Source organism: Mirounga angustirostris, unplaced genomic scaffold, assembly GCF_029215605.1.
Source record: "Mirounga angustirostris isolate CCGP_5_RB_7025 unplaced genomic scaffold, mMirAng1.0.hap1 SCAF_5, whole genome shotgun sequence".
Taxonomy (NCBI): domain Eukaryota; kingdom Metazoa; phylum Chordata; class Mammalia; order Carnivora; family Phocidae; genus Mirounga; species Mirounga angustirostris.
In genome coordinates, this window is record NW_026991713.1 from 165,541,535 (window position 1) to 165,564,987 (window position 23,453).

The 23,453-nt window shown below is 39.8% G+C and overlaps 1 protein-coding gene across 4 annotated transcripts in view; it reads left to right on the plus strand.

Annotated features, from left to right (window-relative positions):
* LOC123844709 (S-adenosyl-L-methionine-dependent tRNA 4-demethylwyosine synthase TYW1) overlaps positions 1–23,453 on the plus strand; it is a 205,474-nt gene that overhangs the window by 106,755 nt on the left and 75,266 nt on the right. For all 4 annotated transcript variants that reach the window (XM_045875474.3, XM_045875473.3, XM_045875472.3 and 1 more), the window contains one exon: positions 16,138–16,273. In XM_045875474.3, coding sequence (XP_045731430.1) covers positions 16,138–16,273 — 136 coding nt within the window. The remainder of the gene's footprint in view (positions 1–16,137; positions 16,274–23,453) is intronic.

Consider the following 23,453-nt stretch of genomic DNA (forward strand, 5'->3'; position numbering starts at 1 on the left):
AAGAATGCATTTAGAAAGCATTAGAAACAGAGCAGATCAGATGGAAGAGAGAATTCACGAGCTGGAAGATAGGAATCTAGAAATGACTCAGGTGGAAGAGGAGAGAGAACTAAGATTTTAAGAAAATAAAGAAACCCTGTGAGTTTCTCCATTAGGGGAGTCCACATTAGATGAATGGGTATATACCGGAGGAATAAGAGAGAGAGAAGGGAGCAGAGAGCATATTTAAAGAAATAATAGCTGAGAACTTCCCAAACCTGAGGAAAGAACTGGACATACAAGTCCACAAAGCTAATAAAACACTTATCTCAATGTGAAAAGACCTTCTTTAAGACACATTATATTAAAACTGCAAAAGTCAATGGTAAAGAATTTTAAAGGCAGCTGGGGGAAAAAGACAATAACTTACAAAGGAACCTGCATTAGGCTATCAGCAGATTTCTCAGCAGAAACTCTACAACCTTGGGAAGAGTGGTGGGATGATTTTTTCAAAATATTGAAAGATAAAAACTGCCTCCCAAGAATATCTGGCAAAGTTATCCTTCAGATATGAAGGAAAGATAAAGGCTTTCCCAGACAAGCCAAAACTAAGGGGAGTTCACTACCACTAGACCTGCCTTACAAGATATGTTGCAAGGAGCTCTTCAAGCCGAATTGGGAAGATGAAAGTACACAAAACTCTGATTAAGGTGGTAAATGGACAATTAGAAGACTGTAACCCTTTTTTAGAATAGTATATTAAACTCTTAATTATAGTATAAAGGTTAAAGGAAAAGCATTAAGAAGTTGTGGCTACTACAACTTGGTAACAAAATCACAGCATGAAAAGGTGATTTGTGACATCAAAAATATTGACGAATAACAATTATCATATGGTTTCATTCACATGTGGAATATAAGGAATAGCACAGAGGGCCATAGGGGATGGGAGGGAAAACTGAATGGGAAGAAATCAGAGTGGGAGACAAACCATGAGAGACTCTGGAATCCGGGAACCAAACTGAGGGTTACAGAAGGGAGGGGGTGGGGGGATGGGGTAGCCTGGGGATGGGCATTAAGGAGGGCACATGCTGTGATGAGCACTGGCTGTTATACGCAACTAATGAACACTACATCAAAAACTAGTGATGTACTGTATGTTGGCTAATTGAACATAATAAAAATTAAAAAATATTGAAGAATTAAAAGGATGGAATTTTTATAGGCAAATCTTGATTTGCTATCAGCAGAAAAAATGACTATTTTATCTAGGAGCTGTTTTTGTAATCCTCATGGTAATCACTAAGCAAAAATGTAGAGCATAGACATGAAACATAAAGAAGAGGGGAGACTGAGCAAATCACCATGGAAAACCACCAACTTACAAAGGTAGAAACAGAAGGAAAAAGAAACAATGGGAAAGCAAAAGATAAAATGGCAGTAGTAAATCATTACATATCAGTAATCACCCAAAATGTAAATGGATAGAACCCACCAGTCACAGGGCACAGAGTGGCTGAATGGATTAAAACAAAAACCCCCACAAGACTCAACTATATGCTGCCTATAGAAGACTTTTTTCAGCTCTAAAGACACCTACAGGCACATAGTGAAAGGATGGAAGATGACAGTCCAAGCAGATGGAAATCAAAAGGAGGTAGATGGGGCAGTACCTGTTTCAGACAAAATAGACTCCAAGCCAAAAAGGATAACAAGAGACAAAGAAGGTCATTATATAATGATAAGTGAATCCGTACATCAAGATGATAGAACACTTGTAAATATATACAGTTCTAATACCCAAGCACTGAAATATATTAAGCAAATACTAAGAGAGCTTGAGCTATAAATCAATAATACAATAATAGTAAAGGACCCAAATACCCCACTATCAGCAATGGACGGATCAGGAAATCATTCAGACAGGAAATCAATAAGTAAACATTAGAATTGAACCACACTTTAGAACAAATGGACTTAACAGACATATATAGAACATTCCAAAATAAATAACTCAATTTAGCAACAAAAAACAATCTGATTGGAAAATGGGCAGAAGAACTAAATAGGCATTTTTTTTTTAAGATTTTATTTATTTATTTGAGAGAGAGAATGAGAGAGAGAGAGCATGAGAGGGGGAGGGGCAGAGGGAGAAGCAGACTCCCTGCCGAGCAGAGAGCCCGATGCGGGACTCGATCCCGGGACTCCAGGATCATGACCTGAGCTGAAGGCAGTCGCTTAACCAGCTGAGCCACCCAGGCGCCCTAAATAGACATTTTTGCAAAGAAGATATCAAAATGGCCAACAGGTGCATGAAAAGATGCTCAGCATCACTCATCATCAGGGAGATGCAAATCAAAACCACAGTGAGATACCACCTCATACCTGTTCAAACGGCTGTTATTGAGAAGACAAGACAACAGGTGCTGGCGAGGATGTGGTGAAAAGGGAACCTTTATACTTTGTTGGTGGGAATGTAAGTTGATGCAACCACCATGGAGAAGAATATAGAGGAATATGGAGGTTTCTCAAAAAATTAGAAATAGACCTACCATATGACCCAGCAACTCCACTTCTGGATATATACCCAAAGAAAATGAAAACAGGATTTTGATGAGTTATATGTACTTCATGTTTATTGCAGCATTATTCACATTAACCAAGATATGGAGACAACCCAAATGCCCATCAACAGATGAAGAGATAAAAGAAGTGTGGTACATATACACAATGAAATATTATTCATCGATGAGAAAGGAGGATATCCTGCCATTTGCAACAACTTAGATGGACCACATTATGGTATGCAAGTCAGAGGAAGACAAGTACCAAATGATATCACTTGTATGTGGAATCTCAAAAAGTTAATTTGTTAAAAAAAAAAAAAAGTAAAATGGTGGTTACCAGGGAATGACGGAGGGTGGAGTTTAAGGGTACAAACTTGTTACAAGTAGTAAATAACCTGTTAGAGACCTAATGCACAGTATAATGAATATAGATAATAGTATTGTACTAGGGGCGCCTGGGTGGCTCAGATGGTTGAGCGTCTGCCTTTGGCTCAGGTCATGATCCCAGGGTCCTGGGATCGAGCCCCGCATCGGGCTCCCTGCTCAGCGGGAAGCCTGCTTCTCCCTCTCCCACTCCCCCTGCTTGTGTTCCCTCTCTCGCTGTGTCTCTCTCTGTTAAATAAAGAAATAAAATCTTAAAAAAAAAATAGTACTGTACTAAATTATGTAGTAGATAAATGTTACATTGACAGTCATATCACAGTATATAAATGTAACATGCTGTACACCTTAAACTTACACAGTGTCACATGTCCAATTTATTCAGTAAAAAAGACACTACTGTTTGTAAAAAGAATGATCATACACATCCAGGCACACACAAAGTCAGTTTAAAATTTAGCATCATAGGAAATCAGAGAATTGGTTAAAATTGGCTACTGGGCAATAATAGAACCAATGACATTGTCACAAGGATAGCTAAAATACTACTTTTTAAAGTTGTATATAAAAAGATAAAGTTAAAAGGGAAACGTTTTTAAAATGCCAGTGTATAAATTCTGTATGGGTTACCATTCCTTTTTAAACACTTTTGTTAGGTTTAAAACCCCTGGGTTTTCAGATGGCGCATGAGGGAGAAGTTGCGATAGAGAGGTGTTGGGATTTATATACGTACAACATATACAAAAAGGGAGTCTATCCCAAATTTGAGGTGTATATGTGTAAAAAGAATGAAATCTGCCAGAAGTGGGATGTAGGTAATTCTCTGTGAAATGATGATGATCATTGTTTGCTCCTGCGAATGCTCACGGACTGAAGAAAATTACAGAGGGGTAAATAAGCTGTGTCCAGCAAAATGCCTGGCACATAGTGAACATTCAGGAATTGTTCTTGGGTCTGTCTCCCCACTCTGTCTGGTGAACCTCCTCTTGTCAGTGGGGGGATCATGATATAACACAATGTCCATACTGGTCTTGACTGCCGTCAGTGAAAAATGGGATACAAAGGCATTGATTAAACCAGTCTTTTAGTATTGACACTGGTAAATTGGAAGGGAGGCAAAGAGGAAGAAGTGAAGTGGCAAGAACCCGGGAATAGGAAATGAGCAGATTTCTCTGATGTTGAACACAAGAGTTTAAAAAAATGGAAGGATACACCCTGTGAGGAGTACTCAAGAAAGAAAGAGTGCTCAGAAAAGGGAAGTTCCTTTTTTCGCTTTTTAAATCATTCTTTAAGCTCCTGTATCAAGGGTGCCATGGTTCAGGGGAGTGCATCCCTTCTTTAGTTATGTTTAACTGGGCAAAGGAGAGAATATGTGGGAAGTAGCCATTTTAGGTTTGGACCTCAAAGAGTTGGCATATCTTGGTTATTTATTGAAATAACCCAAAAGCTGAGATTGACGGTTATTGCTAAGATCAACATACTATTGCTAGGATCTGAGAAGAATTTCTGATAATTGATACCCTAAGAGAAGTGGATTGAAGAACATAATGTTTAGGTGTACCTTTCTTTAATGCAGAGGGGTCCTACTGGTGTGGCAATAATATATAAGCCCAGTTGTTAGGAGTCCTAAATATAAGGTAACTTTCCTACCCCAACATTTCCCCAAAGAATGATGTGAATAGTTCATAAAAAAGTTAAAAGAAGAGCACTGAGATTTGACATAGCAGATACTAAGATGTGTTATAAAACTATGAGTTTCAAATACTCTGGACTGTACAGTAGTGAAACAAAATAGTCCTGAGGTGCCCCTACTTTTAAGCTAATATTTTCCTGACCTGAGACCTCTTTGAGTTGAGCTAAGTGCTCTCTCACTTTAACCCATTGGCCCAAGAGAAAATGGAAAGAGAAATACTTCTCTAAGTACAGATCATACTGTTTTATTTCCATGAATTCGGAGGAATCCAGATACCAATTGTCTCTGGTGTCTTAGTTTCTTTCAGAAAAACAAGGCAATAGATTTATGAATATAGCACAGAGACCATGAATTTTGGGAGTTACCCCTAATGTTTATATTGCTAATTCTGTACAGCAGATCAGCTCATTCAGTTGAGCTATCAAGTGAACATCTTGCAACCATTTTTCATTGAGCATGCTCTGGAAGTAATAATGCACTCTGGGTAGTTGGTGGTTTACTAAGTTTTTTTTTTTTTTAATTAAAATTTTTTTTTCCTAAATTACTGTAGTACTGCCCATACTTTGATACGTTCTAAGGAGATTCTTGACTTTGCCAGTTGGCCTTCCCTTGACCCACACGCAAGTGTATATTCAGACTACTTGCCTTTTCATGATACTTAACTTTTCCTTAAGAGAATTTCAGTCTCCCCTCTAGCTGCAAAGTATGTGGCTTTTTGCTGACAGTTCTCCCACCAAGGGGAGTTTTTACAGTGAGTGGTCCTCAAGGATTATGGAGGATAGAAGCTAACACCTTGGGCAAATGAGAAAGCTAATAAAAGCTACCAGAATATGTAAGACACTTAGTATTAATAATAGGACTGGTAGTGATTGGACCATAAAAGCCTTTTCTCTTGAGGAAAGGCCCTCTTAATTCCATAAAAACAAGTGGTTTTATAGTGATATTTTTGGCAGGCATATATCTCTGCGATGTTGTAGCATCTTATCAGTTATCTTTTCTTGTAATCACTCATCTTAAAACCGAGTCACTCAAACTAACAACTGTTTATTTAGCTCATAATTCTGGGTCAGCGGGGAGACCTTTTGATCTTGCCTGGCTTTGCTGGTCTCAGTGTTGTTCATGTGTCAGTTGGCAGATCTGCTGGGCTGGTTGGTTTATCTGGCCATGGCTGGGACAACTGGGGCCTCTATTCATGTAGCGTCTTATTTTCCAGTAAGCTAGTCTGAACTTCATCACAGCGGCAGGATTTCAGAGAGCAGCACGAGAGGGTGAGCTTCAATGCATAAGCATCATTTGAGCATCTGCTTGTGTCATACTTGCTCACTCCCATTGGCCAAAGCAAGTCCCAGCTAAGAGGGCACCGCCAGCTGCAGGGCAAGGGGACATGGATATAGGGAGGGGAGGAATTTATGGCCATGTTTGATAGTCCACTATATAGCACAAGAGGCAAGAGGCTGTAGTGGTCCAGGAGGATAACCTCAAACCACTGGGACTCCTTATTTTTTAGGAACTCAGTTGAAAAAAAAAAAGATAATTTTATGGGATGGCTGGAGGGTTGTTAGACCAAAGGTTTCAAATTGGTAGTTGATCACAAGTAGGTTTTTATTTGCCCACACCATGTTTAAATCTTGTTTGTTTTTTGAGCCAACAGTTAACATCCAGAGCTTTTGCATAGAATCTGAATTTCTGACTTTTGGAAAAGACAACCTGGCAAAACTTGTTAAAAGCCAAGTATAAAGTGCTGTTTTTACAATACCAGAACACTTCACTCTTACCTGGTTTTCTTATTCATTGTACTCTGACACCAGATGTGTGGGTTTTTCCACACCAAGCAATTCTCCAGTTCTCTTCGGACACCAGCTGGGTGTCCTACAATTCAGTTCAGTTATGACGCTATCTGGAGTTAGTGCAGACTGTTAGCTTCGGGGCCCAGTCTCACAAGACTGCCCCCACTTCAGATACCAGGCACAGTCCCAGATTGCACCTGTATTTCTGACCCACCAGCTATAGATTGGGACTTTCCCTGACTCCCTCCTCCAGTTCAGTAATGTGCTAGAACAGCTCGCAGAAATCAGGGAAAACCATTTACTTATAAAGGATACAACTCAGGAATAGCCAAATGGAAGAGATGCATGGGACACAGTATGGGGGAGGGGCGCTATACTTCCATCCTGTCTCCAGGCACACTACACCCCGCCCCCCCCCCGGCCCCGTACCTCAGTGTGTTCACCAGCCTGGAAGCTTTCAGAACCCCATAACGTAGAGGGCTTTTGGAGGGTCCATTACATGAGGCAGGATTGATTTAATCTTTGTCAGTTGGTGATTAGCTCAACCTCCGGTCTGTCTCCCTCCCTGGAGGTTGGGGGGTGGTTCTGAAAGTTCCAACTCTCTGATCACATGGTTGGTTCCTCTGGCAACCAGCCCCTATCTGAAGCTGTCTAGGGGCCCATCGGGAGTCACCTCATTAATAAAGTAAATATTTTTGGTTGAAGGGGGCTATTATGGATCACAAAAGATGCTTCTCTCACCTCTGTCACTCAGGAAATGCCAAGGGTTTTAGGAACTCTATGCCAGGAACTAGGCATAAGTAAATATATCTTACTATACAATATCACGCCAAGTAATGGTTATCTTTTCGGTGAAGCCTGTGGTTTTCAGCTTGCCAGACTGTTCCCCATTTTGTTGTCTCCTCCACCATAAGGCTGAGTGTCACCTGCCACTTGTCAGAGGAGTTGCACTGTTCATTCTCTTATAGCAGAGAAGTTTCTGTCACCATTTCTAACAAATACGAAACCATGAAAGGTACCACATGGTCAAGGAAAATGGAAGCATATCGCTTTGAGTAAGGAAAGAATATTCTTGCGTGTTTCATATACAGTCTGTGTTTTGGTGTCTAAAGAACTTTCTCCTTTAAAAGTGGCTTGCTTGACTCACACTCTATCCTTGGCCCCTAATCCTTGTTCTAATTCTGTACGGTCTGTGTTTGCATTCAGCCCTGCCATCAGAGAGGTCCATCACACCATTATTCTACTAGCGCATGCCATGTTATTCCTTCTTATAAATTGTTCTGGGCTGTGAGGCCAGTGCCCTACAGGAGACACCTTGTTAAAAGCAGACCGCTGAAAGTCATCATGTTGTAAGGTCATGAAGTTGTTGAGAGTGATGTTCTACAACACTGAGTAGTTTCTTCTCTCTGAGGACTCGCAGAGAACCAACTGGTTTCTTCTTCTTTGTGGACATTTGAAACCTATGACGATGTCTCCCTTTTTATGAGTGTTTTAGAGTTTAGAGGCTCTTCGTAGACTTTGCGTAGCTCTTTGTAGGCTGACATATACTCTTAGCTTCATCTTGAGTCCCCCTTTTATCATTATTTTCATATCTGTTTGTTTTATGTTATTTTTAAGTTTACATTTAAAATCTAATTTTTTCTTTTTTGGTAAATATTATTGATGTACAGCTTTCTGTGTGCTAGCAGTTGGTCATAAGAAGACAGAACTATGTTCCATATTTAACTGTGACACATTAGCACTTAACTTCCCAGACCTCCCCACCTCCACCACGTTTGTCCCTTTATTTTGAGCACCTTCTTCTGAAGCTATGTGTGAACTTCACTCTCTTTGTTTTGCTTCTTCCATCAGTATTTCTGTTACTTTGTTTGCTGTGTTTTGTTTTCTTTAGTTTTTGCTAAGACATTTACCATATGTATTAGAGAACCTCTATAAATTGGATAGCTCTTCATATATTAGATGCTTAGTGAATGTTTGAAGAAATGCATGAGTTTTAATAAAAATAGTTTTCTTGTATTTTTTTAGCTCAAAGTGGTTAGAAAACAGCTTCCAATGAAATGAAGATTATAAATATCACCTGATCCTTTGAATAGAAGCTTTTTTCCCCCTCCCAGCCTGTTTTGTTTGTAGTAAACATGTTAAGTTTAAAATATAGTCTTCTCTTACGTCTATGAATTGATAGAATGCTTTTCAGAAATATGCAAGTCTAGGGGTGCCTGGGTGGCATCTGCCTTTGGCTCGGGTCATGATCCCAGGGTCCTGGGATCGAGCCCCGCGTTGGGCTCCCTGCTCAGCGGGGAGCCTGCTTCTCCCTCTCCCTCTGCCCCTTCTCCCTGCTCATGTTCTCTCTTTCTAGAAAATAAATAAATAAATAAAATCTTTGAAAAAAAGAAATATGCAGGTCTAGATAGACTAAAAGAAGAGAGAGGAAATACAGTCAAGTGTTAAGAGCTGGGCTCTGGTCTAGAAGAGATCTGGTTTGAATCTTAACTGAATCTCTTGCTATCTTAGTGACACGGGGAAGATAACTTCTCAGGGCCTAGTTTCCTAACCCGTGAACTGATTTTATAATCATGACTGTCTTATAATGGCATTGTGAGTATATGAGATAATACATGAAAACACTTAGAATTTTCACTTTTGGAAAGGTAGGCTAAAAATTTGGTCAAAGTATACTTTAAGACAAGCACCATTACTGGGCGCCTGGGTGGCTCAGTTGGTTAAGACAAGCACCATTACTTGAGGTAAGATAGACATTTCTTAATAAAAATTTTTTTTTAAAGATTTTTTTTATTTATTTATTTGAGAGAGAGAATGAGAGAGAGAGAGAGAGAGCATGAGAGGGGGAGGGTCAGAGGGAGAAGCAGACTCCCTGCCGAGCAGGGAGCCCGATGCGGGAACTCGATCCCGGGACTCCAGGATCATGACCTGAGCCGAAGGCAGTCGCCCAACCAACTGAGCCACCCAGGCGCCCTCTTAATAAAATTTTAAACCCACTGGCAACATAAAACAATATAACAATTTAAAACTTGTAAACACAGTAACATAATCTCAACATTGAAAGAACTATGAGGAGAAATAGTAGGTTTTTAAATATGCTTCTCTCAAACTGTTAAGCAAATTAAAATCAATAGCAGTAGTGAAGATTTGAACAACTAAATCAACAAATTTAGCCTATATTACAGAAATAGAGTATCCAGAAACTTTGGAATATAATTTTCTTCAAGAGCATGAACTTGCTTGCAGACTAATTACCTAATGGCCATTAAGCAAGTTTCAACAAAGTATTGAAATCATATAGAGCATGATATCTGAACATGCTGGAATTAAACTATAAATCAACACAAAAAGATTAATAGAATATTCCAGTATGTTTGTAATTAAAGCAGTGTACTTCTAATTCACTTATGGGTTCAAGAAGAAATCATAATGGATGTTGAAAATATTGTGATGGATAATGATGGGAATAAAAGCAAAACTTATGTGATAGATGTCAGCAGGAATAACAGAGTACATACAGACTTTCAAAACCTGGTCCTCTATAAAAACAATGAGAACAGTAGCAAAAATTGTCAGAATCAACTTTTGCTTAACCAAAGGTACACAACACTCTGAGGAGCATTTATTCTAGAAAAATGGTTGAATCCCAATAGGAACAGTAAGCTTTGTGATATGTTAATATGTGCTGTTTCATGTCCTAAGCTTCATGGTGTCTTAATATGTGCTATTCCATCCCAACTCCCCCAGCTCTGCAGTAGCCTTAGACCTAATAGCTTATAGTCATAGTAAAAACCAGCAGCCTGGCAGCGGGGAGGGGGCAAAACAGAGTGGGAACTACTTCAGAGTCCCATTTCCAGAGAACTGTCATTATGTGGGTTATGTGGCAGTTCCCTGGAACCCCTTACGCACAGGGGTGGTCTTTATTTGAAGTGACTCACATTCTGTCCAGGGAAAAAGCTGTTCTCTGGGGTGTTTCTCGGTATCGGCAGTTATTGGCAATCGTTTAACTTCACAGCGTCCTGAGGCAGCAGTAATGGTTGGGGCAAACAAGAAGCTGACTAAAGAAATTAAAAGGAAAAGCTGGGAATGAGATGTTCATAGGGAACTTTGAAAAGCTCCAGTGTATTCTTGGGAAGCTAGAAGCTAGCCCGTGGGCAGGGTGGGCATGCCAGAGAAGACTTGACAAGGCTTTATGCTCTCACTCCTGCCTGATGTTGATGTCTTGAGCAAGCAGACAGTGAGAACTGAGGCAGAGTTGTCAACTGTCTGCCTAGGCATTGAAGGCATGCCCCAACATACACAGAACCCTCAGCAAAGTCTGGGAGCCTTACTGGTTGAAGGCATTTAAGAATATTTCTGGCCAATCATTAGCATACTACTAAGCTAACCAAACAGGCTGAACACAAGAAAGAATACAGAATTTGCCAAAGGACTTCAGTAACAACAAAAACAGCAACAAACAAATAAAACAGCAACCCTGGGTTGGGAGGTATCTGATACGCAGAGTTGCACATAATATTATTTAAAATGAAATAGACAAAGAAGTGAGAATATGGCCCATACACAGGGAAGAAAACAGCTAATGGAAACTTTTTTTTTTTTAAGATTCCTCATTTAAGTGAGTTCATGCAGTATTTGTCTTTCTGTGTTTGGCTTATCTCACTTAGCATAATGTCCTCCAGGTTCATCGGTCATGTTGCAAATGACAGAATTTCCTTTTTTCTCATGGCTGAATAATATGGCATTTTCTTTATCCATTCATCTGTTGATAGACACGTTTTCATGTCTTGGCTATTGTAAATAATGCTGCATTAAACGTGGGGATGCAGACATCTTTTCAAAATACTGATTTCATTTCCTTTGGATAAATACCCAGAAGTGGGATTGCTGCATCATATGGTAGTTCTATTTTTAATTTTTTGAGGAGCCTCCATAGTGACTATACCAATTTACATTCCCACCAGCAGTGCACAAGGGTTCCCTTTTCTCTGTACATCCTCTCCAGCACTTGTTATCTCTTGTCTTCTTGATAATAGCCATTCTAACAGAGGTGAAGTTTTATGATATTTTGATTTACATTTCCTTGCCGATGAGTGATGTTGAGCTCCTTTTCAAGTACCTGTTGGCCATTTGCATGTCTTCTTTGGAAAAATGTCTATTCTAGTCCATTGCCCATTTTTAAAAATCAGATTAGGTTGTTTTGCTCTTCAGTTGTAGGAGTTCCTTATGTATTTTAGATATTAAACCTGAATCATATATGATTTGCAAATATTTTCTTCCATTCTGTAGGTTGCCTTTTTTATTTTGTTGATCATTTCTTCTGTTTTACAGAAGCTTTTTAATTTGATGTAGTTCCACTTGTTTATTTTTGTTTTTGTTGCTTGCACTTTTGGTGTCATATTCAAAAAACTGTTGCCAAGACCTATGCGAAGGACCTTTTCCCTATATTTTCTTCTAGGAGTTTTATAGTTTTGGGTCTTACATTTAAGTCTTTAATCCATTTTGACTTAATTTTTGTGAGTGATATAATATAGGGGTCCAATTTCATTTTTTGTATGTGAATATCCAGTTTTCCCAGCACCATTTAGTGAAGAGACTGTCCTTTCCATATTGGGTAATCTTGGCTCCCTTGTCAAATATTAGTTGACCATATATACATAGGTATATTTCTGGATTCCTATTCTGTTTTCATTTGTCTGTTTGTTTTAGCGTTGTTAATGTTTTTTTTGTTTGTTTGTTTGTTTTAAGATTTTATTTATTTCTTTGACAGAGAGAGACACAGCGAGAGAGGGAACACAAGCAGGGGGAGTGGAAGAGGGAGAAGCAGGCTTCCTGCCAAGCAGGGAGCCCGATGCGGGGCTCGATGCCAGGACCCTGGGATCATGACCTGAGCTGAAGGCAGATGCTTAATGACTGAGCAACCCAGGCGCCCCTAGTGTTGTTAATGTTTTAATGTTGTTTCAGTATTAGTGTTAATACCATACTGTTTTTATTACTATAGCTTTGTATTATAGTTTGAAATCAGGAAGTATGATGCTTCCCACTTTGTTCTTTTTTTCCTCAGGATTGCTTTGGCTATTTGGTTCTGTAGAAGTTTAGGATTCTTTTTTCTATTTCTGTAAAAAGTGCATTGGAATTTTGGTAGGGATTGCATTGAATCTAAAGATTGCTTTGGGTATTACAGACATTTTCATTTTCACCGTATTAATTCTTCTGATCCATGAACATGGGATGTCTTCCCATTTATTTGTATCTTCAACTTCTTTGATCAATGTTGAGAAGTTCTTGAAACTAATATAACAATATACTTTCTAAGTCTCCATTCCTAGAAAGTGATTCAGTCTTGAGAGAGGCCCAAGAACCTGAGTTTGCAAGTGCTTCTGATGCAGGTAGTCCTGACCACACTTGGAGAAATACTGCTGTGAGGCTTGAAATACTGCTCTTGGCTTTCTTTGACAAAGGACTAGCCAGCACTGTTTGTGAACTGACCATTCTGATGGAGGCATTGTGGTGCAGGGCTGGGGGAACAGGCTCTGGAGTAACATCGTGGCTTGAATGTCATTATTGACACTTGTGGATTGTTGAACAAGCTACTTAACCTTTTGAATCTCAGTTTCATCATGTCTAAAATTGGCAGAAGTGGTTAACTACCTTGTTGTTTTGCTCTGAAGATTTCATGAACTGAAAGAGAAGGCTGAAGCACAGAGCACAGAGCACCCAGCACGTGATGAATACTCAGTCAGTCTTTCCCCTTCATCCTCCTCTTTTCCTCCTAAATTATTTGGCCAGACCTAACAGCCCCAGATTCTGGTTTTAATGGTATTGATGTTTGGACTACTTCGGTTATTTTGTTGTTGTTGTTCGATAGGAGCATCAAACTTACTCTCTCAGCCATTTGATTTCTTGCAAATACAAAATCTCTCTTCCTTTTTTCCTTGCTTTAGAGATTGGTAGGCCTCATTCTACCTTCCAAGCCAATGGCCTGCTAATCTCCACAGAAAGGCAGAAAGGAAGAGGGATTTTTACGTTCAGTTGTCAGTGCATTTGTATATATGATTGTTCTTTTTTTTTTTTTTTTTTTTTGACAGAGAAAGACACAGCGAGAGAGGGAACACAAACGGGGAGTGGGAGAGGGAGAAGCAGACTCCCTGCCGAGCAGGGAGCCCGATGCGGGACTCGATCCCGGGACTCCAGGATCATGACCTGAGCTGAAGGCAGTCGCTTAACCAACTGAGCCACCCAGGAGCCCAGTATATATGATTGTTCTTAACTCAGAGATTTAAAATGAGCAGGAGGAAGGATCATCCCAATAATCTTATCAAGATTCATTGGGCATTTTCACTGGGGATTAGCTTTAGGATTGCATTTCCCTTTTATCTTATTGTCCTTTTTAATTGTTCTCAGCAGCAATGTGAGATTCTCAGACACAAATTATTATCATTATTTTAAGTTTATAACATTCTCTTGCTTTTTGGGAACTAAAATGATGCTATCTCTATATACAATGGTGACAGATAAATGACCATGCTGAGAACCTCATTGCTTGTCCTGGGGAATAGAGGCCAATACTAGGCAGACATAAGATCCTTGAGGCTCAGAAGATTTCTCCAAGGTACTTTTAATGTTTTGAGTCCCTTAGGAATAAGCTCTGTAATTTCTAGGGACTTTTCCTCCTCTTCATGCTTCCTCTGCTCTTTGGTAAGAGATGTATAAACTTCCTTGATCATAGCATCTCAGACATTTAGTGTCGACTAAAATTTCTTATTGGTACTCTTAGTGTCCAGGGCTTCCTTTTTTGCAGATGACGGAGGTTTGTAAAATAACTATGGCCTTTGGAATTTACTGTTCATAATCTTAAGTAGTTATGAAGGCATAGTGAAAAGGTCAAGCCAGTTCCCATTTTGCATTAGGCAGCTTTATGACGAAGTCCTGTAACTATCAGATAATGATAGCCAGCAGTATCCATTAAAACAGTCTCTTCTGTTTTTATTTTTTGTAAAACATAAAGTCCAGTTAAGGTAGCATAGCTTGTCTGTTATTAAAGAGGCTCCCAGCAAAAGGGATGATGAGACAGAATGCTGCCATTAACAGTGTGCTCCTGTTTTTCATTTTCAGTAATTCATGTCCCTTTGCTCAGTAGTGACACAGGATTGGACTTTTAAGGATTCCCTTTGTATGCCAGCGTTGGAGAGGGATTAAAGCAATGACTCTGCCAGTATTTTAATCACTTCTTAACTTTGGTCAGAGCTTCTCCACTTTTAATAACTTTGGGTTTAGACCCTTCTGATTTTTCCATATGTCACTAAGCCAGATCATTATAAGCATTTGTTTGGCCTGCATGTCCTTAAAAGTTAGGTTAGCTCAAGTCAACAATATCAAGTAAAAAGTAGCTTTAAGTACCTGCCTATATGTCTGGATAAAAAAAATACGGTTCTTCCCCTTCAAGGTCTTACATTCAAAGATTGATAAGGCTGATATTGATAGATGCAAAAACATAAAGCACTTTTATGGTATATTTTATGGCATGTGAATTATATTTCAGTTTTTAAAAGTGCATAGACTTTGAAGCAAAAAAATGCATAAATAAATCCTTGGGGTAAATAAAATTCTGGAATAGTTATAGAAAGTAAATAGTGGGAGAATTTGGTCAAAGCATTATTAAAGGGAAATTTCTTTCTAGTTGCAAATTTATTGAAGAAGATGAATTATGAGACCCATTTGTTTTGTTTTGTTTTTAATTTTATTTATTTGAGAGAGAGAGCATGAGCGGGGGATGGTCAGAGGGAGAAGCAGACTCCTTACTGAGTGGGGAGTCCAATGTGGGGCTTGATCCTGGGACTCTGGGATCATGACCTGAGCGAAGGCAGACGCCTAACTGACTGAGCCACCCAGGCGCCCCTATGAGACCCATTTGAAGGGAGAACAGGGAGGTTTTGGAAAGAATACAGTCTGGACTTAAACTATAACTGGCAAGTGGTAGAGTAGATAAGAATGAATGACTTTCACGACTTTGCCTTGTTTCATCAACAAGGCAAAGAAAAATAATTTGCAACATACATTTTTCTTGAGGGTTGTCCTCCTTTATAAAGGCTTGGTTGCTGTTTTAGCTCCACATTGCTTAAAGCTTCCTGACCAGGTCATTGTTCGCCCCTGCAAGGCTGGACTTTAAACCCACTCTGGCTCTCCAAGGCATAGGTGAAGCGCTGGTGTGGCTTTGTGCCTTTCAGAGAAGGTGTGCGCTTTTTGGGTTGTTTCTTGTTCCTTAGAAAACTTTCCTCGGTGAATTGAGGACGGGAGGTGGCCTGTCAGCACAGACCCCACGTGGTCGCAGCATTTCAGCTGTATAAAGCTTGAATGGCAGAGTTCATGGGGAAACTCAAGTCTGAGACCCCTTCTAATTGCCCTGGGCTGATGGTGCCTGACCTGAAGCTAGATCTCATTTTGTTTGTTTTCACTAAAAGCCAGTGTTTGAAGAGGGACCAATTTTAAGTAATTGAATGCTTTCAGTTTATTAAGAACGGTGCCCAGTCACTGTTAGAAATAATCAACTGACAGCCCATTCTGTCCCATTACGAAAATCAGTACTTCAGTCCTTTGGGAGAGGTAGAAGCCTGTAGACCCTGTGAAATACTTAATTACCACATCTATTATAGACTGTAAGTTTTACATCACGAAAAACCTGACCCGGGCATAATTTTCCCCCTATTTTTTGTTTTTTTAAATTACAAAGGAACCTCAAACCAGTTACACAGCTGTATGTCAGTGTGGATGCTAGCACCAAAGATAGCCTGAAGAAAATCGACCGCCCACTCTTCAAGGATTTCTGGCAGAGATTCCTCGACAGCTTAAAAGCCTTGGCAGCAAAGGTAAGAATTATGACATCTTTAAAAGAGAGAGAGAGAGAGAGAAAAAGTGGAGAGAGGTTTTTTCCCTTTTCTTTTTAAAGTCATAATAAAAAAAAGAAAACCTTCAACCTTTTTTTAGACTTCCACTTTCATTATTCAATAAATATTTACTGAGCTCTTCTTAAGTTTGTAGCACTCTGCCTTATATGTATAATTTGCCCTTCGTGTATTTAGGGAAAGAGAGACACGCTCCCGAAGTTAATTAATAAAACATGGCAAAGTAGCAGCTCATAGCAGCCCTAGAAGAGGTGCCAGCAAATAGTATATGTTCAAATATGAGGTTGATTTTCTTGACTTTCTAAGACCAAATTTCCTACCCAGTAAGGAACTCAACCTCAGAATGTCCAGATTTCGTCTTTCTCTGCCAACATTTGCCCTTTCTTATGTCTTCTCTTACATCATACTTATTTTCCTATTCTTTTTTTTTTTTTAAAGATTATTTATTTATTTATTTGACAGAGAGAGAGACAGCGAAGAGAGGGAACACAAGCAGGGGGAGTGGGGGAGGGAGAAGCAGGCTTCCTGCGGAGCAGAGAGCCGGATGCGGGGCTCCATCCCAGGATCCTGGGATCATGACCTGAGCCGAAGGCAGGTCGACTGAGCCACCCAGGCGCCCTTATTTTCCTGTTCTTTTAGACCTCACGTAACCTTCTGATTCTTCTTTTCCATTAACCCCGTATCTTAATAGTTGGTATTTTCTCTTAGTTCTGCCTCTTCTTCTCTTGTAGCAATTCTCCTTTTCTGTCCTCTACTTTGGCCTGCAGTTCTTCACGCTTTACCCAAACATGACAGATAATGAGAATTACTACAGGACCTTGAAAAATTACAGTTTCTTATTCCTAGTGGGATTTGAAAATCTGCATTTTAAGCATCCCAAGTGACTTGATGTGCAGGCCCCATTTGGGACTCATCATCCCAGAAAACCGCCCTCTCTCTCCTTTGCCCAGCGCTTACTTTACCATTCCTAATCCATCCCTGTCTGGCCTCAGGAAGGCGATCGATACTCACTGCCCTGCTTCTGTTGGCATTTTTGCAGATGCGCCCACCACTTTTTTTGAGTCTTTGGTTACCTCCTCAGAGCCTAGATTGTCCTTTCTTTCCATTTCTTTGACTTGTAGAAATTCTATGTGACCTTCAAGGCTCAGCGTCATTGTTACTTTAATTTTGAAGCCTTTTCCAGTGGCAAACAGCTGTCCCTGTCTCCCTTCTTAAGTTTTATATCTATAAACACACATGATCTCTTTTATCTTAGCTTCTCTTCTCCTCAACTGGATTCCTTATTCCTGTCTGAATTCCACACAGACTCTAGCACAGCACATTTAATGGTATTTGAACGTGTTTCTTAAAAGAATGAATGGGTGGAAACTCAATGGTAAGATGTACATACACATTTTCTTGACTGCTCAGATGTTTAAAACTCCCTCTTCCCCCATTTTATGCTGGAGAAGTTAAATCAGTACTTTTTTTGGTGATTTGGCAATTAACACTGACATTATTTAGGCAATGCGAAGTCGGCATTTGGTTTCTGATCTGCCTTGGATTATTTATAAATAATAAAGCTAGGTGGATTATTTATAAAGCTGGCAAGCTGGGTGCTTTGTGGTTCCTAAAATCTCTTTGTCTCTGGACTTCACCCTTAGCTCTATCACTTTTCCCTGTTGCTGAGATAGGAGGTACGTGGCCTACGAGTCAGAATGCGCTTAGATAGAAAGCAGACAGCAGGAACTGGTATCGTCAGACACATCTGAGATTGTTACCTAGGCTGTATTCCGAGTCAGCTGTGCAAGATGAGAAGTGGCATTAGTAGAATGGCTTAATAGCTTCTTTTATTTTTCTTTTGGCCAAAATTTTCCACAAAATGCATTCTTGTCTTGAAGTTACTAGCCTTTACATGTCCGCTTCAATTCTAAGTACTTTGGGTTGACTCATTGAGAGTAATTAGTAACTTAAAGTTCTGCAGTATTTTCTAACCTCTGAGCTTTTTACCTATAACATCATTATTGTGTCCATGTAACTCTGGTTGGAAAAGTTTCCTTGGGCTATTTAAACTATCTGCTGGCAGATGGGGCGCCTGGGTGGCTCAGTTGTGGTTAAGCCTCCATGACTCTTGATCTTGGCTCAGGTCATGATCTCATGGGTCGTGAGTTCCAGCCCCATGTTGGGCTCTGTGCTGGATGTGGAGCCTCCTTTAAAAAAAATGTTAAACTATCTGCTGGATCAACCCAACCACATTCTAACCACTTTGTAGCAATTAGAGTTCGTGTTTCTTATTGTATTGTTTACATTGCCATTTAAGAAGGAAGATCTTTGGCAGGAAGCTGCTCTTAAAAGTTTTCTTAAATTAATTGTAGCTATGTTATTTCCTTCTGAGTATCTAATATTATTTGTATAGTAGATACTATCAAGAAAGGTCTCTCTTACTGCTGTTTAACACCCAAAACTAAAACACTTATGTTCTAACTGTACTTACTAGCTAGCGTCAAACTGTAATCTGGTGTCATTGAGTTTTTAAATAAAAACTTTTAAATAAGAGTGACTTTTAAGATATTTTCATTAGAACATCTATACATCTATACTATTCTCTTTTGTACTTGCTTAGGCTCTTAGTACTTGAGTACTTTTTGTTACTTGTTTTAGGCTTAGCAAGGAAAGGCATTAGAAGAGAAAGAATTTCTTGAACTTTATAAACAGAGAAATTTGATTTGTCCCAAGATTTTCAGCCTGTTTATGAGCTAATGCAACCCAAAGTAGTAGAAGGTAGGAGGATATTTTGTTTTTTGTTTTTTTTGTTGTTTTTTTTTACCCTTGGCAAGCATAGTGTTTATACTTCCAGATCTTTATCCTTTGTCAGAATGGTCCGTTTCAAATATGAGGAGAGAAATATATTAGTACTTGAGTATGTGGAGCTAAAAAGCAATTCCATCAAGATAACACAGCAAAAAATGTGTTAGCTTCAGTTTCCATCCACGATAGCTACTTGTCAAACAGTCCTTTTTTGAAAAAAGAGAGATCCATCTTGTACAAGACAACACTGCCTACCTTTGTGTCTACCTTTGGCAGTAGACTTTTATCAGCAGTGTGACCAGATGTGTTTCTGCTGCCAGCTTGAAGATCCAATAGGATAAGCAATAATAACGATATGCTTGAAACCTCATATTTGAAAAGAAAAAAAAAAAGTTTTCTGCATTACACTTTCTTGGATAACAAAAGTGAACATTAGCACTCTTTCTGCAGATGTGAGTGTGCTCTGACCTGATGTTATTGGAGTTATTATTGTTTCATTGTTAAGAAGGGCTTATTGTATGTTGAGATAGCTTTATCTCTAATATTTAGATAAAGCGATATATCCATGTGGCCCACAATTTGCAGATTAAAAAAGCAAACATTTAATATTTGACTTCCTTATCTATGATCGTAAAAACATTACGTGTTCATTGTGGAAATTACTTGGGGGAAATAAAGAGAAATATAAAGAAGCAAGGAAAGAAGTTTCCTATAAATCCAGGACCTTGAGACAACTACTGCTAACATTTAAAGTACTTCTATTTAATCCTTTGGGGAGAGTGCTTTTTTACATATATCATTCAATTTTATGTGTTGCTTTTTGTTGTTAAACTCAGGTCATAGCCTGTTTCCATGCTACTGATATTTCTGTGTGAACTTCATGTTAAGGACAACTTAGTCTTTCATCTCAGTGTGAGATAATAGAAAGTATTTATATATTGGTTTCTGCACCTAGTTCCTGGCACAGAACTCCTAGGACATTTGTAATTTTCTAAGTGGTAAGAACACAAGGAGCATCTCTTGTTTTAGTATTTTGTTTGTGACCCCATACTTAACATAGGGCTCCTAAAACCCTTGTAGATTCCTGAGTGATAAGACCACGAGAACCATTGTTGTTCTAATGAGGGGACTCTGGGTGGACTCCTAGGTGGCTCCTAGATTGGGGCTGGTCACCAGAAAGACCAAGCTGATTAGAAGTTTGGAATTTTCTGCAAATTCCCCCCACTCTCTAGAGAGGAGAGAGGGGCTGGAAATGGAGTAAATAATTGATCATACCTATGTGAGGAAGCCTCCATAAAAATCCCAATAGGAGGTTTGGGGAGCTTCCTGGTTGGTGAACAGTTTATACCAGGAGTGTAACACACCCCAGCTCCATGGGGACAGAAGTCCCTGGGCTGGCTCCCAGATCTTACCCTATATATCTCTTCACCTGGTTGTTTATCTGTATCCATTAATAAACTGGTAATTGTGAGTGTTTCCCTGAGGTCTGTAAGCTGCTCTAGCAAATTAACCAAATCTGAAGGGGAAGGTCATGGGACCCTCTGATTTATATGGCCCATTGGTCAGAAGCCTAGGTGACAAGCTAGATTTGTCATTGGCATGTAAAGTGTGCTGTAGTGACAGAAAAGAGTTAAATTGTAGAACACCCAGCTGGTATCGCAGAGAATTGCTTGGTGGGGAAAACCCCTCACACGTTTGGTGACCAGAAGTGTTCTGTGTGCATTATCAGTAAGGGAGACCCACAGGAGAGGACACTGGGTTTTCCCCTGGTCACTCAGCATCCTGATCCTTGGCCAGGAGGGGGATCCAGCAAGAGTGTGTCGTGTTCTGGCACACTTGTTTAATTGTGGGGGCCTGACAGTAAGTCAGGTTCCTGTCTTTTTTTTTAAATAAAGATTTATTTATTTTTTAGAGCAAGAACACCCGAGTGGGGGGAGGGGCAGGGGGAGAAGGAGAGGGAGAGAGAATCTCAAGCAGACTTCCTGGAGCCCCGTGCAGGGCTCAGTCTCACGACCCTGAAATCATGACCTGAGCTGAAATCAAGAGTCGGCTGCTTGACCGATGGAGCCCCCCAGGCACCCCCGGGTTCCTGCCTTTATCACACTTGAGAGGGGGCCTTGGTGCCTCTGCTGCTCGAGTTGCCACACACACGTTTTGTCATTTTTAAACATTTCTAATGTCAGGGACAGCCAGAGATGGCATGTCATATTTAATTGGTAGCATTGTTATTTTCATAAAGGAGCGAGAGAAAATAATTGTGTCTTACAATCTAGAGTATCTTAGATGCAATGAAATAGCATATCTTCTTCCTTCCCTCCTTTTTAGGATGAGCGAGTCTCCCCTCCATCGTTCTGACTCGTTCCCCTGCTTATTGACCTGTTTGACTTCCACCTACCATCACTGATGCCAAAGTTTACTCTTGAGCCTTAGTCCATCTGATTGTGGTCTGGATCTGTTTTTTTTTTTTAAGATTTTATTTATTTATTTGACAGAGAGAGACACAGCGAGAGCAGGAACATAAGCAGGGGGAGTGGGAGAGGGAGAAGCAGGCTTCCCGTGGAGCAGGGAGCCCGATGTGGGGCTTGACCCCAGGACCCTGGGATCATGACCTGAGCCGAAGACAGACGCTTAACGACTGAGCCACCCAGGTGCCCCTGGATCTGTTTTTATTACCATCTTTTCTTAGGCTTTATCTTGCAAGAGCAAGATACCTTCTTCTAACCTGTGAGCCCTCTTCATGGGCACGGGCCTCCCGGGGTGTTGATTCCATCCAGCCTGGGTTTAATGCCACTTTACCCTCCTCCACTTGACTAAAAGGATGTCCTAGTTTTAGCCACTTTTGAAATCAGACCAAGACTGCTGTGCTTGATCTCTCCAGTAGTGTTATCCAAAGCCAGTGTCTACAAACTGACTAGTTCCCTCCAATGCCAGGAAGTCAGGTTTTCTCCAGATCTGACTTTTACCTACACTTGTTTTAGGGAAAGATGAACGTGTTGCATCTTAGGTTCATGTTGAGGCATCAGGTAATCAGGTCAGGCAGGTAATGGCTTAGGCGGCTTGGGGACTCAGCAGTGTTAGAGTATGAACACGTAGATGTGACTGTCATCTCTGTAGCAGCAGGTCGCTGTTGAAGGCAACAAAGGGGATGGAATTGTCCAAGAAGTAGAGGTCTAGGGAGGGCCAAAGAAGGAGCCTTAGGGAAAACAAATTTTGAAGCTTTCGAAATGAGGAGCATAGAGAGAGTGAGTCTGGGAAAAATTTGATAAAGGTGTTGGTGCAATTCCATGCAAGTGTGGTATGTTATATACAATTCAAAGAAACAGTTAGGTTCCAGAAAGATAAAAGGGGAAGGTTAAGGTATGAGGAAAAAGAAACTTGGTTTATCAGTTGGTCTCTAACGACTATGTCAAAAGGAAGTAGACTCTACAGTGTTTTGTGTAGAAGCCGCTGTGTAGTGGGTTGAATGGGAAGAATCAAATGGAGAGAGTGAACAATAGATACTAATGTAATGTATATTAACCTTTTGAACCAAGAGCAACAGTATTATTTAATGAAGGAATTAAAGGTATTCCCTTTTATCAGATAATTGTCTAAGCATATCTGCTAAAAACCAATTTGAAAATAAATATTACTGTAATGAAGAAAATAAGAAGACTCATATGCCACCAGAATTCAAAGATAAAAAACACTATTGCTCCATCTTCCAGATCTATATATCCAGAAAATATTGTGTATCTTCTAGAGTTTTAACTCATGTGTGTATGTATATGTATGTGTATTTTACTTACAAAATGAAACCATACCATACATATTTTTACAACTGTACTTTTTATTTATAATACCACAATTAAAATATTTATTGAAAATATCAACTTCTGTCACCATAGATTAATTTTGCCTATTTTATAATATAACAATTTAATTTTGCCTTTGGCAGCCTTCCCTGACTCCCTCCTTACTCTTCCCTTGTTTATATCCCACAGTGCCTATATCCAGAACCTGAAAGGTCCATGTCTTTTTGCCCACCATGGTATTCCCAGCTTCCATCACGGTGTGACATACAATTGCCACATGATCAGAATGGACTGATCCACTCCCCTCTTGATGTGTATTTAGTAGTTCCCCAATGATTTGTCTTGGTGTGATCGTTACGAGCTTGGGATTCCGAAACAAGACTAAGTTTGAATCGTATCTCCTACCACTTCTTGGCTATGTAGTATCGGACATGGGGCTCAGTTTTCTCATCTGTAAAATGGGATTAATAACAGTGCCTACCTCATAAGGTCTAGTTAGAAACATCTAAAAACATCATGGAGTGCTTGTGTTTAAATTTTAAAATATAATGCCCTCTATCACC